Below are 18,254 nucleotides of genomic sequence, written 5' to 3'. Positions count from 1 at the left end.
TAACGCTTGTTGAGAATGAGTCACCTGTGTGCCCTCTGCTCCACTCAGAGTGCAACGTGGTGAACACACAAGTGAGACAGGGAAAGGAAACACTAGCACAATGATATATTCCAATAAAGCTTAGTAAAGACTCGCACTCGCAAACATGTCCAAAATAATTGGGTAAACACACGTACACGTTTTTGTCCTTAATTACATTTTTAATTTTGTTTTCATTTATCAAAACTTAAGAAAACCACTATTCTAGAGCCATTTACCAAGTGCATTTATATTGTAATACTGTGTTAGTACTTTCCAGATTAAGTTACTAATTCCTAACAGTATTACTAAAGTAGCTAGTGTGATAGGGGGGATGATCTACATATGATGATCTAGATATTTGGCAGGATATGCTCAATTTTTGAGACATATTTCCTGTTTTCTTGTTTGAATTTGGGCTTCCGATCATCTGCCAGCCAGAGACTCTCATGTGACTATGTCATGTTGGGTGGCCATTTAGTTTCAAAAAATGTTTTAGAAAACATCTACAGGCAATTAAATTTGATATTAAATGTATTTATAAAACCAGTTTCAAACACAGAACACTTAACATTGATGGCTTCATCAGTGTCTTTCTTTTAGGTCATGTTTACATTCATGTTCCTCACTGTAGGGTATAAACTGGGTATAAACTGACTGCGTGACAGATCTGAAGTGAAGTACACAGTCACTAGCTGCTTGATCCTAATCAATGGTGTCTATATGTTGGGCGCCATTTATTTTAAGTAATTAATGAAGCTACTATTGTTGTGTCACATTCATAAATCTGCTCAGCTCCCTTGCTTAATGATTGATGCTGCAGGTGTTGGAAACTCAGAGGCAAGACTTCTACAGGCAGCTGCAGGCAACAAATAACTTTGGCTCCCGACTAAATCTCATTAATTTGGCCTGTCACAAACTCTGTCTTTATCACATTGAAGACTTTTCCATTATTTTAAACACTCAACATATAAAATAAACTGTTGGCCAGCTGAACATGTGTAAACCGTGCCTTTTACCATGTCTTTAATGTTTATGGACTAGTGTCAGACTTTGTCTATAGCCATTTTCAGATGCTCTTGGGTTAACAGATAGACGTTTATGTCTGAAAAAGCTGAGTACATCCTTACAAACTCAGTTTAGCGTGGATGTGTTTGACCTTACATACCCAGAGATTTTCTGCTGATAAACTAGTGATTCATTCACTCCGAGCATCCTCTCATTGGAGAAATCTTGCTGGCAACCAAGCATACTTGTCTCTGTGTCTTTCTGGAAGTTAATGGACCAGTGATGCTTCTCGCTTCTTTGACCAACAACCTCATCTTCTCCCGGTGAACCTGCAGGTTCCAGACTTGACTCCCAAGTAGAAAGAGTCCCATATCCACTGCTGAGCACTGTGGTTGCACGCTCATCCCGCTGATTTGTGGTCTCAGACCTAGGGAGTGGAGGCGATGGGGAGCTAAAAGAGGTATGGACGGGAGCTGCCAGACTGTCATTGTCACTGGACACAGTTTTGGGAACAGTACATTCACTGGAGACAGGGGGGAAAATATAGTCCTTCATGTTTGTGGTACTTTTGCTCACAGGAGTTGGGGAGAACTCCCCATGCTGGACACTAGCCTGGCGGTTTTGGAGCTGAACCAGGGCCTTAATTTCATCCTGAATCAACTGAAAAAGAGGAATTATTTTACTGTAAGAAATTGCTTTCAATATACTTATTAAGATAGTCCCCTTGTAATCCACCATCTCTTTTTTGAGGTGGTCCAATTTCATAAAACAGGACATGATGTTAAATGCAGGCTTACCTGTATTTGGCACTGGTATTGTTCTTGCTGAGCAAGTATTTGCTCTTGGTATTGCTTCTCAACCAGCTGAAACAGATGCAGCCATCGACCCTGTTGCAGAAAAACAAACATCGTTACTTGTCTTACTTTGAATAAGAGCACGGGCTATTACAAGACAACAGTCACACAGAGATAAACAGAGACACAAAGAATGGCAAGAAGCTGTTGTATTACTAACTGCCATAGCCAGTCACATGACAGCCACAGGAAGCCGACAGGTAAAGAGATCAGTTTTTATCAGATTCCTTCGTGGAAGAAAAATTGTTCAAGTCATCTTTCCAAAGTCACGAAGAGGCGACAGATCCCCTGGATTGCAGGGTAAGTCCCGAGACACACTGTGCTACAAGAAATCCCTTTCACTGGAAAGAACAGTGACTGTTGCTGCCCCCTCTCTCTTCCAGTACTCTGGAGCGAAGAGACAGACAGGACGGCCGGGGTCTCTGCCGGGTTTTCTTTGCCCCGCTCCGATTTTAGTGGATTTTAATGCTGTGGCTGACACCACTGGACTTTTAGTGTTGTTTTTATGTTTTTACTGTGTGTTCCCCCTGGCCAGGGATGTTTTTATCTGTTTTAAATCTTTTTTGTGAAATATATTATATTTTAGTACAAAGTTTTGTATTGTTCTATTGCCTTGGCTACTCCACTGCTCTGTCCGTTTTTTGAAGGGTTGCCCTTCACTTAGAATAAAACCTGGTGTCCACCTACATATCTGGCTACTCGGAACATCTCAAGGTCCTGTACCCATCCGTCAGTAAACTGGAACTGGGCTTGTTGCAGGGACCTGAAGTTACTAAACACTTCATGAGTGTATGGACTCACACTTAGGACCATATAATTATAAATATGAGTGTGATGAAAGTTGGGCAGCAAGCTAATGTCTTTAGTCCACTCTGTATGCTCGTATGAGTCTAACCCTTTCACTCCTTTGATTTTTTCCTCGTACCTTTTTTTTTTTTTTTTTAACCTCTTCGTCAATTCTGTCTTTGTACGGACCTGCCGTGTTCTTCTTCGTTTTGTACATAACTGTTTTGGGGGTATATAAAATGCAAGTAGGGATTAAAACCACAGAATGAATGGTTATCTAAAACCTGCAGGATGCCGGCCCTCGAGTCCTGGAGTTGCCTGGTTTAAGGGAAAGCGTCTGTTCATAGTTTCTACACAAACACCTGCAATCATCTGACATCACACCCAGTAAGGTTGGGCGATATGTAAAATTTTTCCAACCGACATTTCTCAGTCCAATAACTGACGACAGCCGATACGTCCGCGAAGGTGACTTTTTGATGGCCGGAGCAATGTAATCATGCACAGACTGATTTCTGTGTTTAGAATTTATAGTTTTGTTTAGAGGGAATATTTTACTTTCTTTTCTTGTTTGTTTCAGTTTTAATATAGCTACTTTTTGTATTATTAATTTATTTATTTGAGAAGCGCCAAATCGCACAAAAGACTTAGCATTACATCGAAGTTTGGTTTGGTTTTTTTAATGCTCGCTGGAAGAGACATTTTTATTTTTAACTTACTTTTTGTTTAATTTTGTATTTGTTGTTTGGTCGAGTGTGTAAGACAGATAAACACTGGAACGGCCTGTAAATACAGCCTGTTATAGTGGAAAAAAGAAGCCGGTTTCTCTTTGTTTCCCTCCCCACCACTGTGGAATTTTTATTTAAATAAAATGTTTTTGTTTATTTCTGAACATAGGCTGCTGGTTACTTTTCTTTTTGTTATGAGTTTAAGTAAATGAATCGCTGCATTTAGGCGCACTGTGGGTGCATTTGCACACAGGTGGAAGAGGGGACCGTTAAAACAGCACTATTATTTTTTCGGTTGACTGATTCTCTTAGCTTCAACCAACATTATTAGCAAATGTACTCATGGGCAAATAAATAAATAGCTCTTGTAAAAACGATCAGCGAAAGACTAAAAAATAAATTCATCCAATTGCCCAACCTTACAACCCAGTTTAGGAGTCAACAGTTGTTCAGTATACAACGTACACAATTAGATATGGGCACTGAAACCACAGTCCATCAGTTATTTCTGAGATTTTATTAATTAATTAATTTTAGATTTCTCCATGAAAGAAAATGTATAAGTTAACCTTTTCAAGTTTTACTTTTTTATTTAAAACAAAGAAAACCCATATGAAACATAAATTCCCTCCCCTAAATATGTCTTGTCAGACAGATGCTTCCATGTGCCACTAAGGTCCTCATGACATGAAAATGAACCTCTGCCTATGTGAATCAAACATGTGTGAACATGCTATATGAATGAAGAAACAGCATGAACATAACCACATGTGTAATCTATATACTCGCTATTATACTGCATGGTCAAGAAATCAGCTTTCTGGACATCCACCATATCAGTATGGCCGCGCCTTTGTGTCTGGCTGCGTCTCACCACCTGCTGCCCTTGGTGTTTGTCAGGTCTCTGTTTATGTAAATTTGAATAAATAATGTCAAGCTACCATAGTTTATGACTGCCCAACTCTCTTCTTTCAGGGACACTTACAAATTTGAATTTAGTCAGAAATGCCCTTTCCGCTAACTACCCCTCAGTATACCTAGAGGGCCCTGCGCTAACCCCTGTGGCTGCCATCAGAGGAAAGGTGCAAGAAGTGTTCAGTTGAGAATGCACGTCTCAAACTGATATCGGCTTATCTGATTAATTAAAGAAGACAAATCTGACCAGCCTTGTCAACTTGTCTACCACTGTATTCTTGCGCCCAGGTAAACCCTACTCCAACCTATCCCTAGGGGCTAAGCCACTGACTTCTGGATTTCCTTCCACTTCGTGAAGCAGACCTCCTGAATCATCTGAAAATTTCTCCGCTCATCAAACTCTGCCCAGCTGATTGTAACTTGATGGTCAATCTGCTCTTGATAGCTTCCATTTGCCATTTCAGAAGGGCTTTATCAATCAATTCTGTGATTTTCTTTCAAGAACAATAACAAAATTTGATCAAGTTTTAATTCTTGGTGATTTTAATGTCCATGTTTGCTGTCCTGATAAACCTACGGTAATTTTTTTTAATGCATCTCCTTCATTCTTTTAATCTCACTTGGCTCACTACTGCACCCACTCCAAGACCGGACCATATGTTAGACCTAGATTTGTCTTTTGGTATTTCAATTTGTAAACTGGATATAACTGATGCTTTTTCATTTGAATTCTATATTATCCTTTTTGATATGCTGCTCCTTCTTCCCCCTGCCACACAGCATCTACCTTTTCACCAATCACATTATATTAATTCTTCCACTGCTAACTATTTTGGTGAGTCCTTCAAAGCTGCAACAGATGCTTGGTCCGTAGCAGCTTCCCTGCTCTATCTCAGCCATGAAGATTTTACTAACTTATTCAAAAGCACTTGCTCCTCAATTATGGATACTGCTGCTCTGTATAAATTGAGAAAGTCTGGACTTAAACAGTCATCCTGGCTCAATGATTGATGATTGCTCAATGTATGTTTTCTCCCATCAACTCTTAAAATGTGAATAATTTCTACAATTCTTTACTAGTAAAGTTGAGACTAATAGCATTCCCACCCCTTTCACAGTTTAACTGACTCTCTCAAATAGACTGTTTTAAACAGATTACACTACCCGCTCTTACAAAGACAGAGATTTCTCATAGAAATCTACAACTTGCTCTCTAGTTACTGTGCCTTCCACTCTTCTGAAAGATGTATTTGATCCAAGCACCCTCTCCATTATCAACACTTCTAAATCTACTGGTACTGTTCCATCTCTCTTGAAGCAGGTAATCTAGCCCTTGCTGAGAAAGTACAACTTAGACTCCAAATTACCTAATAATTACCAACCTCTACAATCAACCACTACCAAAATTCTTCAGCAACTTATTCCTTGCATACAGAAAAACAACATCTTTAAAAAGTATAAAATGAAAACAATTTTTCTACATCAGCTGCACCTTATTGTAGGGTATCTCAGGATTCCATCTTAGGGCTTATTCTGGTCTCCCAGTTTTGCTTACTCTGGGACAAATCATGAGTAAACACAATCTCTATTCATTCTCATACTGACACTATTCAGCTGCACCTCTGCCTCAACCCCAATGAGAAGTCCACTTTCTGATTAAGTTTGACAAGCAAATTACCTCAGTGGTTAAAACGTCTTTGTTTTGTTTTTTTTTATCTCTGTTCCATATCAAAAATTAAGCCTTTTCTGTATGTGAAAAATCTGGAGATTGTTATTCATGCCCTCATTTCTTCCCACTCAACTACTGCAATTCACTTTACAATTGTCTCAGTCCTCTCTGTCCCATCTTCAGTTTATCGAAAATGCTGTTGTTAGGATCCTCACACGGACTCAAAAAAGACATCATATTATACCTGTTTTAGCTTCTTGATTTCCTGAAAAATTTAGAATAGATTTCATTGATTTAAAGATCCTTCTCTTTGTCAATAGAGCCCTTCATGGTTTGACCCCCTTCTTACATCACCAACCTCCTACAAACCTGCTTCCTTCCCAGGTCCCACTCCCATGAATTGCAGAATACTGACCCAAATGCACAACACCAAAACAGCCAAGGGTTAAACTCAAAATACATTTTTAATAGGGTTGTTTAAGCAGTCCAAAGAATATAATATCCACAAAGGCAAAATGAATCCAGAGCAGCATGAAACACATGAGGACGGGTTAACTTACACCAAGACAAACAATGCTCTTTATAAATAAATCTGAATTGAGTAGAGTTGAGAACACAAAAAAAATAGTTCTATGTACACTAGAAGACTGCAATACTATGTGTACTTATGAAGGTGCCAGAGAACCAAGCTGTGCACAACAATTATGATACAAACTTCCATTAGAGAGAAAGAAGACATAGGAAGAATTTAATTTTCCTGTGACCTACCCATACAGTAATTAAAGATTGAGAACAGAGTGTGTTATACCCAGGTGTACAAACTGAAAGCCTTCAAGCTTGATGAACTGTGCCATAAAGTGCCTTCACATTGTAGAGCATCACAGTTGTCTGTTCTCTGCAAATCACATCCTGTGTCTGCAAAGATCAGCTGTGGAGTGGTGCTGTGTGGGTGTTGGGGTCTGTAAATGTGTATGTGTGCATCTATCTTACTGTCAGGTGTGATTTGATCAAAAAATACATGTGACAAGTCTGAACTGAGGCTACCAGCAGCCAAATACAGCGCACAAGAACAAACTGCTAAAGCAGCAAACACTAACTACACTTCATCATCAGCCTTTCTACAAGACCTATTGTCTTCTAGTCTCAATAGGTATTTTCCTACCTCGCAGTCCTTCCAGATCTCAGGGTCTGTCTCTCCACTGCTCTGGATCTCCTGGACCAGGGCCCTAAGGGTCTCCAGGGAGCTTGGATTGATGAATGGTAGGGTCTTCCCTTGTTCAAAGGCTTCATCTGTGCTCAGACATAGGCTCCTGTAAAACAAATTGGATATTGTTAAAATATTGTATCAAGTATTAAAATATTAGATATTAGATTAGAATATATTAGATATGTTTCTCCAGCCAGTATTATTTTATACTGTCTGGCAATATTATTTTTATTATTCAAATTTCAAATTCAAATTCAAATTCAAATTTGAATTTGAAATTGAATTTGAAATTTGAATAATAAAAATAATATTGCCATAATTATTATTATTATTATTATTATTATTATTATTATTATTATTATTATAGCTGAGCAGTATTTTAGAGACAACTAAATAAAATTATAAAAGTCAAAAAAGATGTCTACTTCTTAGTGCAGCCAATATCTGCAGCAGATATTGGCCTATCACAGACTTTTCAGTGTCTGATATTTTGTTCAACATGCGCCAATATTAAAAATATTTTTATGCAACATAAGGCAGAAGAATATCCATCTGTATATTTAAAAACAGTGTATATCTTGAAGAATAGCTCTGACACGTTTGTCTGCAGTACATGCAGCAGAGTAACGTCACAGCTGAGCAGCAGGCAGCAGGAAGTTATCTTTAGTCTTTGAAATGTTTTGGTGGAAATTAACAAAATAGCCCTATACTTCCTCTTCCAGTTTAACACTCTACATGTGTAACTATAAATAAATACCACCCAATATGTATATTGTATGTATAGAAAGATCCAGTAATCCACGTGCTCTACTACTTTTGATAGAATACTGCTTAAAGATAGCTTTGTCTGTACATGTCTAAAGTCAATCTGTTCAGAGGTTTTCCAAACACAACACAAAAAGGTCCACTGAACACAACAGTAATATCAGCACCTATTCAATTTTCCATTCCATTGAAATCTGAAAAATAATCATGTATGCGGTCAATTGTAGTTCTTAGAAAGAAAGAAAAAAACTGTAATAGGAGTTTTAAAAGACCATAAATCAAAATTGACACAGAAAATTGCAATCAATGCATCTTCATATTCAACACTCCTACACATGTTCAAATTTCCACAAGCATTTAAAGAGAGCTGTCACAATAATGGAGAAAATCTTCTGCATAAATAGGTAGTAAATGTAAATCAATTTCCTTTTAAGCATTTAAATTTAAAAAAACTGCAACAACACACCTGCATTAGGAAAAAAATATTCAAATATTTAATATTTTAAAAGGGGCAAGTGTTTCTTTTTTTATGCAGACACTTCCTCATACAGTAAGGAACTTAGAGTTACGGTACCTGATCTTGTTGCATGCTGGTGTGATGTCCATGGGCCTGCACTCCACAGTGCCTCCTGTTGTTTGGGAGGTTGTGCGTCTCCCCTCAGAGACAGCCAGTCCTGAGGCTGATGTCCCCTCAGAAGACACCAGCGAGTTTTCGCTCTCCTTGCCCACATCCCCATCAGCACTGACATGGCAATGGCTCAAAGCCCCTGAGCTGGACACATCCTCTGAGATACTGTCATCTGTGGACATTTTTATGGGCCCATGCAGAGGGAGTCACTCTGACAGCTAGGGACCAAAGGAGAAAAGTTCAGAGTGCTGTTAATCACACTTCTTGTATTTCCAGCTTCAACAACAGGAAGTGCTGCTGAACTGTGAACACGACAATGCATTAATACGTTAATGTATAATACATGTAAAAGCCAAGAAAAGACACCAAATCAACTCTTAGTTTTGTTCTTAGATCTACTATCAACATTCAGTAACTGACATAAATATAAGCAACATAAATAAGACATAAACAAAAGCAGTACACAATATGCAGATTTTTAAGATAATATGTAATTGTTCTTGCTTTAGCCTCTTCTGTCAGTCTGTCTGTCATGACCTGTGTTTGCCATATGTGAGAGCTCGTCCAACATGGGCAGCTTTGATTGGACACCTAATTAACTTAGCCAACAACAAGATAATCAACAGAGATAGAGATCCACAAGCGGTGAGCTGGTTCATTTAGTAAGAAGCTACATTAGCTGTTTTAGCTATGGTGTCGGCCAGCGCAACGGATGCTGCAGACGGTTGAAGTTGCCTATAAACTGCACGGGAGCCTGGGTCAGTCAGGCTAAGTTACCAAGCTAGCACAGTAACTACCTCTGACTAGCAGTTCAAAATGGTTAGCTAGCTAGCTCAGTTTGGTTAAGTTGGTTTATGACAGGTTTGTAAGCACAGCGTAGGCACACAGGAGAGCGCGGGTGAAACGATAGCGCACGCGGGTATATAATAAATTATATAAAACAGAAAACTGTGTCGCGCTGATTGGCTACATATAATAAACATTTAACCTACCCGTTAACTTGTATCATTATTTCATCCATATTTCTCTGTGAGTAGTCTAGCTGGCTAGCTGGTTGCTGGTTGGCTACTGCACTGCAGTGGTCGTTGGCTGCTGTAGTGTTCACAGCCCACATTGCTATTGGTCAAAATATTATCTGAAATACAGAGCTGTGATTGGTCGTTACTTTCAATCAGTGTTTCTATTGGTAATGTGGGGGACAGAGGCGTACGCATCTGTTGGGACCGTAGATAAACCAAAAGCATGAGGATTGTAAATTATCGATAACGGGAAAAAGAAAAATGTTTATTTGACTTAAAGTGTGGCTTTTAAGCCAGATAACTTAAGTCATGAGGAGTTTCTGATTTTATACGCCTTATTGTGTTTTAAAGTCAGTTAGCTCGATTCTTGAACTAGTGTGTGATGGGTTTCATATTAGACATTTCTCATTTATGGTGTAAAATAAAAGAGTTTAGCAACGATGCATGATTTCCATCGTTGCTAAACTACATCTTTGATTGTATCGTTTTTTAAATATAGTTTTGTTAGTATTGTTTCAAGGGTACTAGCAACTTATATAGTAGTCAAACAAAACACATTTTACTCAGGAGAGTCGCTCCTTTTTAAAGTACTTTTGAATGTAAAACAGTGACTACCGTATATACAGTTGCATATAATATAATTTGGTTTCAACACAGACCTGTACACCAAATCATATTGTGTGTTTGTGGAACAACCAGAGTAAAAAGTTTCAAAAAGTATATGAATCCATTCATCACATTCTCATTTTTGAAATGTATTTGAAATTTTGTACTTATTTGTTTGTTTGGTTGCATTTTAATTATTCAAACATGTGGAGGAACCCCATGTCCACTGTCACAACGAGTCAGATGTTCTATTTTGATTTCCGATCTTGCATCTCCCATTTGGCTTGGCATTAATTTGCAGGTTTCTTAATTATGGGTATTTCACAATATCTGTGAACACAAAATATGTCACACAAGAATTCATTTTATATATTAGAGGCCTTCGAGAATATGAAAAATATTGCTTAAAGATAAGATAAAGGGTGATTTATTGTCATACAGAAGTAACTCATCAGGTCTCAGAAGCACTTTGTCATCAAAATATTTGTCAATTAATGCTCCGTGAATAGCAGATTAATTGTTAATAACTGTTAAATGTTTGAGATAAATATTTTCTCCCTTTTGGCATGGATAAGTCTACAGAACTCAGGCAGGCGTACGACCTACCTTGTGATTGGCAGGTCACCACCACATGAGCACTCGGTGCAGTTGACTTTCTGATTCAGCCTACTTTCATCTAGCTTTTAATAGTATTACAATGTGTTATATCATGACGGTTATGTCCATCATCATGGCAAACAAACCAACTGTTGATATATTTCAACCTGGACCAAAATGGTTTACTGGTCCATCATCCATTCATCCAAAGAGATGTGTCATTATAGGTAGGTGCTGATTTATTAGTAGGTTAAATTTAATTAATTGACAGACCATCATTGGCCTCTATAATTAGCTATAACTAGTACAATAGTGGGGATAGGTTAATTGATCAATTTAAATTGCCCATAGGTGTGAATGTGGGAGTGAATGTGAGTGTGAATGGTTGTCTGTCTCTATGTGTTAGCCCTGCGACAGACTGGTGACCTGTCCAGGGTGTACCCCGCCTCTCGCCCTGTGACAGCTGGGATAGGCTCCAGCACCCTCCGCGACCCTGAAAAGGACAAGCGGAAGCAAATGGATGGATGGATAGTACAATACACCAGTAGTCTCTTGAACCATGTGTACATGGGAAAAAGTAATGTACTTATTAAACCCAGAGTACAATGAATCATGTTGACAACTATATTGAAAATACAATTTATTACACTGAGTAATAAATACATACAAAGATGCAAGTTAACAGCATTTTCCTTTTTTTCCCTCCCTTTAATACCAAAACCAACCTCAACACGAATCAACCGATGCATTTGGCACGTCTCTGTCCCTCCCTTACTTAGCTAGGTGTTAAAGGGGTCTGAAAAAACACTACCAAAAAAACCCCAAAGTTTAAAAAAAATTAAAAGAAAAAGTCCTCCCCATCTACACCTGTATACTCCATGCAGTGTCTACAATTAACCTATGGGCCCATTTGCATGCATAAACCAATGCTTTAAATATGAAGTCAAAACTATGATCCAAAAAATGGGGCATAAAAAAAAAAACAACCAAAAAACAAAACAAAAAAAAACAAAAAACAAACACATGATAGCTCTCATTTTAGTTCCAATAACCCACACATGATTGAAATTATCCTCCAGAGCTCTCAGGAGTCACAAATTGCATTACTGTATTTCTTTTTTCTCTCTCTCTCTCTCTCTCTCTCTCTCTCTCTCTCTCTCTCTCTCTCGAGGAGCTTGCTGTTCCATCCTTTGTTCATTTACTTCCTCCTTGCAAAGGAAACGCCATGCAAGTTATTTTTTCTCCTCATGAAAGGTAGTTCTTGCAGGGAGGAATGGGCGTTTTTAGCTAGGACCTTGCATTCCTCTCAGTCTCAGCCAAGCATTCACGCACCAGCCCCCTGGCATGGATTATTCCTTTGAAGAAGAACAAATACACATTTAGTCTGAGAAATGTTAATGCTTGCGTGCTGCTTTTGTATTGCTCTACATATCAAGGTTACCTCTTTTCAGTCGCTCCATTGCACTCTTACTTCCAGCGTATGTGGGTCTGATCTCCTTTCCGAGCTCTTCAATGATGGCCAGCAGCTCTGCATATTTGTTCTGAGGCACTTGGCTGCCAGTGGAGCCCTGAAGTTAAAGCAAAAATCAGTCAGGTTCAATACATTTAAACTGGTTTCTGGTATGCAAAATGGAGCCTTATCGACACAGTACAGTTTGATACTTGGTACAGTTTGATACCAAAAATTAGGACCTGTGGAGTCTGGGGTGGAGAGTAGTGTCTAAAATTGACCTTCATAATGTCCCAACACTACAGCAGACACAGAGGTATTTCATGTCACTATAAGAGTCCATATAAGCAGCCCTGCTTAAAATCCCTAAGGAATCACCACTTCTTGATTCAGTTGTGCTGCTGCTGTGTAAAAGACCACCACTGGATATAAACAGGTAAAAACACTGCTTTTCATCATATGGGTGGTTTGACGGACTGAAAATGCAATTTTAATATAAAAATATGACTTGTGTTGAAACCTGGACTGTAAAGTTGATATGAATATGAAGTAATTAGGCCAATGTTCACCAGTTTAGCACAAACAAAACTCAACAAACAAAACTCTTGTATCTTCCATGATAATGAAGGAAATGGAAAAACTGGAAAAGTATGTTTATTTGCTTTTGCCTTTACGAGCTGGGGTATGCAGTGAGTTTAGTAGTTACCTGTGAAAATCCCAGAGAAGGAGGTCCATAGTCACTCAGAAGGGGCCTGTAGGACTGCAGTGTGGCCAGGTTAGCTGCTGAGGGAGACTGAAGGTTTGCAACTGTGGACAATTCAAAAACAACTCCTGTCAAAATCAAAATAGACACACAAATCAAATATATTCGAAAAAAATAGAAAACTTTCACAGCTGAGAAGCCTCAGCCAACTGCTCAACTTTTAAAGCATTTTAGAGAACCTGTAAGGTTAAAAGGCACTACAAATAGAAACTGTTTGCCATTAAAGAGATTTTTTTAATGGAAATTGTATTATCAGAGCAGTAAAGCAGGTTTTTTTTTTTTCTTATAGTCAGCAGTTTCACAAAGGAAGCTCTTCAGTGTTTGTGGTGTGGGAAACAGCAGGGAGGTGATGCTGATGGTGCAGGGCTTGACAGTGCATATGTTTCACATTACAGTTAAAGAAAAGATGCATACACTGTAAAAGGTTTTTAGGAACATGTGTGCGAATGAAATATACTACAGCATTCACCACAATTATTCTTCTCACAGGTGTAGTATCTCCTCTCACACACACACACACACACACACACAACATTAAAAGTACAACGCCGCAAGAAAGTGAGCCCAGGCGGGGTGAAGTGATTTTCTAGTTTCAGCAGCAGCAGTGCTTGTTACTGTCATCACACTCAAAACCTTTATCAAACCACCCATTCAGTGACCTCAGACATAAAGAAAAGAGATGAGTATACCAATGAATCTTTATACTTTTCTTCCAAGAAGACAGACTTTATCATTTTTATCAAGTTTTTGATAAGTATTTTTATCAAGTCATTTTGAACAATGAAGGTTGTTTAAAGTTCAGTCCAGTCCTTGTACCTGATCACCTTCAAAGGAATTTTCTTTTTCTTTGTAAAGCCACCTAACACTGATCTATGAATCACTCAAGCTTGAAAAAAGGCACAAAACTTAAATTATCAAGGAGTTTTGTTACTACATGACAGAGGACTTAGCAAAGAACCAATTTAAATTCTGTCTTGAGGCACTTTTTTACCAGCAGCCTGCTGCAGAAGTAAACATCTTTAGATGACTATGAAAAATGCCAACAATAACACAGTTTGTCAGGTATATTAGAGTATATTTACACCAATATGGAGAACCTAGAGGACAAAAGAGGAGCAAAGGCCTAAAGAGCTATTTTTAGGCCTGGGTTATCTTATCTGAATGTCATGTGTTTAAGAAAAAGGAGAAAAAAAATCTGTCACAGGAGAGATGCATCTGGCCCTTCAGGTGATCCACCTACTATTCACCAAAGCCTCATCAGAAACAGGCTCAGCTGAAGCGTAGCTGTCAAGAAGCTGTTCTTAAGGAAGGGAACCTGGGGGAAAAGGCTCAAGTATGCCAAGTTACACAAGAACTGGGCTGAAAATCACCAGCAACAGGGCGTTCAAAATTTTAGTTTGTGTACCGAGGTCAGGAGAGCGCTACAGCCATCTATAAAACAGGATGAAAGCTCTGTCATGGTTTGGGGATGCACTTTAGCCAGTGATGTTGGGGCTCTTGTCAAAATTAATGGACTGTGAACGGAGAAAAGTACCATCAGATTTTGATCCACTATGCAAACGTTTCATCTTTCACCATGATACTGTTCCAAACACACTGGAGTAGAGCATACCTGGATACAAAAACATTTACTGGAACACAGTCAGTCTGACCTCCCCTTACTCTGAAGCAGTGTTCCTATGTTCCTAGTTCCTATGAGAGTTAAGGCTGTGTTGAAGAACAAAGCTTCGACTTTCGAGATTGTTGGAATTATATAAACTCTCTTTTTGCATTATATACTGTATCCCCATGTATGTTTGTACATGATTCAATAAATCTCTACATCCATTTTCCATTTTCCTAGCAAAATATAAAGAAATGAGGGGTGGTTTAAGACTACAGTACAGTAGATTAATATAAACCTACTAAAAAAATTGTCAGTCCTATTAAAGATAAAGCTAATCAGCAGCTTATGAAGCCATAAAAACTACTTAAAAATTGTTATGTTGGACATAGGTGATATCATTTTTGGTATGCCAGAGTCTTATGAAAATGGAGAGGTGATGAAATTTAGGAGGATTGACCTTTAGATGTATCTGGCAACCTTTATCTGGACCCATTACCTCTGGACTAAAGTAAAGCAAGTAGAAGTAAAATGGGTAAAATGTTGCAAAAGCACTGAAACATCAATATTAACAATCTCATAAGAGAATGTCTGTCAGGGAAAAAAAATAATTTTTTGCACTTTATTCATGTGCTAAAAATAGAAATTATTTCACTTGTTACTAATAGAATTTTTGAATTACGATTTTACCAAATACCTACATAGCAATCTGTACACCACCATTAGCTTGACTTGGAACGACAATTCCTATTGTTATTTTTTTCCTTCTTCTTTCTTTTAACTCTTAACTCTTCCCACTACTCTTCCGTACATTTCTCTATATAACACATACCTTTACTTTGAGCAGATTGATTTTTTGTATTTTTTTATGTTTTGGCTGGTAACATAAAGAAACTGGGGATCTGAACACTTCCATCCACGCACATGCACCTCCATAATCACCGCTCCCCTGTCGCTTTGTTCGCTTGTAATATTCAACCTCCAACACGAGATGTCCTCGAAGAGACATAAAAAAAATTCGAGGCAGATCAATCGGCAGCTCCGACCGAGGAGCATCATGGAGGAAACGGAACAAGGCTGGCTCAAGAAGACATAAGTGATACATTTTTGTCACCGTGTAACGGCACCCACCCGGCGGGACCGCGACCCCGGACGACGGATATCGACACTGTAGGAACCGCCGCCGACTCCTTTCACATCCCCACCGTGTTTCTCCGCCGACTTGTATCGCGGATGGCGCTCTTTTACATTAGTAATAATGGCGGATATGAATTAGCCTAGCTCCCAGGATCTGACCCTATATATATAACTGGACAAAAACTACAGACACGGTCTTTCTCCAGGTATTCTCCGAGACCCCGAATTTAACACTCGATTTAACAGACGGATACTTTGATTTTCTCCGCCGTTTTTTCCTTACCCTGGTTCCCAGAAGTTCCCGGAATGTGCTGATGGACATTGGGTTTGTAAGACATTCCCAAAGACATTGTAAATTAAAGAAATAAAAATGACCCGAAATTCAGTGAAGCGTCTGTCTCTCACTTTTTGTTTACAACAGCGGCACCGGCAAATATGGCCGTCACTTTATATTGACACCCACTGTGCTTTTTAACATTGCTACTATCCACTGCGGATTATCAAGAAAACGGTTAAAAGAAGCACATTTCACCACAAAGCGACCAAATTCGCGCACGCTTTAAGACGCATTTTAAGCACATTTGCCAACCTTTATCCCGAGTTTACTTTAACGACACTTTTAAAAGACTTTTTTTAACAAAAAGTGTTTAAACGTGATATGTGTTTAGATGTTTTAAACTTAGATTTTTACACAACATTATGAAGGAGAAACTAGACTTTTAAAGTAGAATAGGCAACCAGACGTGGATACATGTATTTGAGGTTAAACTTTATACTCACTCATTTTTTTAAATATATATATTTTTTTCTTTTTTTTTAAGATAAAGTATGAAAGAAGACCAGCGTACCTGTCTTTGTCTGAGGGGTCGTATCCATTACTACTGATAGCAGTCTGCTTTTACCTAAAAAGAAAAGTAACTGGAGTTGGAAGCAGGCGTTCTTATTTCGGAGACTTGGTTATCTTCAAAAATGTGCTCAGGAGTCATTTCAGTTCTTCATGTCCCATCAGTACTCTTGGCCACATGGTTGGACACACAAAGGCAAAAGTGTGGTCCAATCGTGGCTCTCAGGGTCATGACCCGGACCCCGACTCTAACCCCCCACCCCCAAAAAACGAAGGCGCACGTAACAGGGTGAAAAATGCACTGTTTAGCGTTAAATCATTTCAAAATAAACGTTCCTAATTTTGGTAATTGCAATCTTGGCGCAATGCAAGCAGTGGGAACTCATCAATAAAACAACCATATAAAGCTTGAGGTTTAGAAGACAGCAGTTTTTATGGATTTTTTAAATTATTATTTTATAAAAAATAATTAGTCTGACATTTTAAGGAGCTGGAGAATTGCTCCATAAAAACATCGTAACGGCCTTTCTGGGAGTATTTCACCATGCTTTCGTGTTTAATGCACTTTGTATTAACTTATGTGTGGGGGAATTATATGTAATGGCATTATATACTTAGTTGCCAGTTTATTAGCAACACCTAAAGTAATAGAGCTATAAATGCTCATATACACCTTACACGTTTAATATGCATGCATAATGCTTCTTCTGCACTTATTAACTACACAGAGCTGTACTTTAAGTACCTAAATAAATAAATACAGAGTAAGCACCTCAAAGCATTCTCACATGCAGTATTTTTACTTTTCATAGGAGTATTTTTAAGAGTGGCATTACTGCCTTTAATAATAATAAAAATAAAAATAAAAAAAAACCCAAGCATACCACACTTGTCATCTCATATTGTTAGTTGCTGTTTTTTGATAAACAATTAACTGATGTTTCTGGAAGAACTCAAGTCCAGTCATCTGTAACTGTAGTCTGCATATCTGGAGAATTCTATAATGTAATGCAGTAGCTTTTCAGTATTACAACACACAACAATGTAGAAGTATACCAAGCTTTATTGAGCATTGCACTCAGTCATATACAGGTAATTTTGAACTTTTGTACAACTCTTGTCAGTAGTGCAACTCGTGCAATAATGAAAGGAAAAAACATTTAAGTCCTTCAAGTGTTTCAACTTCAGATGAGCCAAATCTGCCGTGACATTTTGACAGCATTTAAAAAAAAAAAAAAGGAACCCAATGTTTCCAAGTCAGCCACCAGCCCAAAAGATAAAATAACATGAGTTGTTGGTCTGTACATGGTGCACATTCAAGTTAAAATGAGACTTCCCATTAGAGAGCAAGCTCTAACGAATAAGTTCTCCCTCCACCATAAAAAAAAAAGAAAATTTAAAAAAGGATGCATGAACAATTTCAGTTTGACTCATTTACAAACTGTACAAATGATACAAAGATTTGTTCTTGTTCCACCTAACAGTAACCACTCCACAGGTTTAGGAATCAAACACATCCTCTGTTTAATTATCACCACTGGGACAGCTCACGTATCCAGACTTTGCTCTGACCCTTCCAGGGCAGGTCGAGCATCACACAACATATGACTGAGGTGGTACAGGCTCAACAGAAAAAGTGGACTGTACAACAAACAGA

The 18,254-nt window shown here is 38.3% G+C and overlaps 2 protein-coding genes across 5 annotated transcripts in view; both read right to left on the bottom strand.

Moving 5' to 3' along the window:
- Positions 1 to 9,692, bottom strand: part of mphosph9 (M-phase phosphoprotein 9) — a 57,333-nt gene extending 47,641 nt beyond the window's left edge. For all 3 annotated transcript variants that reach the window (XM_085164581.1, XM_085164583.1, XM_085164582.1), the window contains exons 1-5: positions 9,571 to 9,692; positions 8,525 to 8,796; positions 7,141 to 7,288; positions 1,824 to 1,913; positions 1,187 to 1,686 (exon numbers count right to left, since the gene is read on the bottom strand). In XM_085164581.1, the coding sequence (XP_085020707.1) occupies positions 1,187 to 1,686; positions 1,824 to 1,913; positions 7,141 to 7,288; positions 8,525 to 8,760 (974 nt within the window). In that variant the 5' untranslated portion in view covers positions 8,761 to 8,796; positions 9,571 to 9,692. The remainder of the gene's footprint in view (positions 1 to 1,186; positions 1,687 to 1,823; positions 1,914 to 7,140; positions 7,289 to 8,524; positions 8,797 to 9,570) is intronic.
- Positions 9,693 to 11,932: 2,240 nt separating this feature from the next.
- cdk2ap1 (cyclin dependent kinase 2 associated protein 1) lies at positions 11,933 to 16,817 on the bottom strand. Of its 2 annotated transcripts, none has more exons than XM_085164587.1 (4): positions 16,602 to 16,817; positions 12,957 to 13,057; positions 12,242 to 12,368; positions 11,933 to 12,155 (listed from the first exon to the last, which is right to left on the bottom strand). In XM_085164587.1, exons 1-4 carry the CDS (start codon positions 16,627 to 16,629, stop codon positions 12,088 to 12,090), a joined length of 324 nt encoding a protein of 107 aa, XP_085020713.1. In that variant the 5' UTR covers positions 16,630 to 16,817; the 3' UTR covers positions 11,933 to 12,087. The 2 variants fall into 2 exon arrangements, with proteins under 2 accessions (XP_085020713.1, XP_085020712.1); XM_085164586.1 differs by lacking the exon at positions 16,602 to 16,817 and adding an exon at positions 16,037 to 16,204.
- Between the last annotated feature and the right edge of the window lie 1,437 nt (positions 16,818 to 18,254).

Source organism: Neolamprologus multifasciatus, chromosome 7 (assembly GCF_963576455.1).
Source record: "Neolamprologus multifasciatus chromosome 7, fNeoMul1.2, whole genome shotgun sequence".
In the NCBI taxonomy this organism is placed as follows: Eukaryota; Metazoa; Chordata; class Actinopteri; order Cichliformes; family Cichlidae; genus Neolamprologus; species Neolamprologus multifasciatus.
Note: the sequence above shows the minus strand (reverse complement) of the source record. Positions and strands in the feature narration are given on the sequence as shown.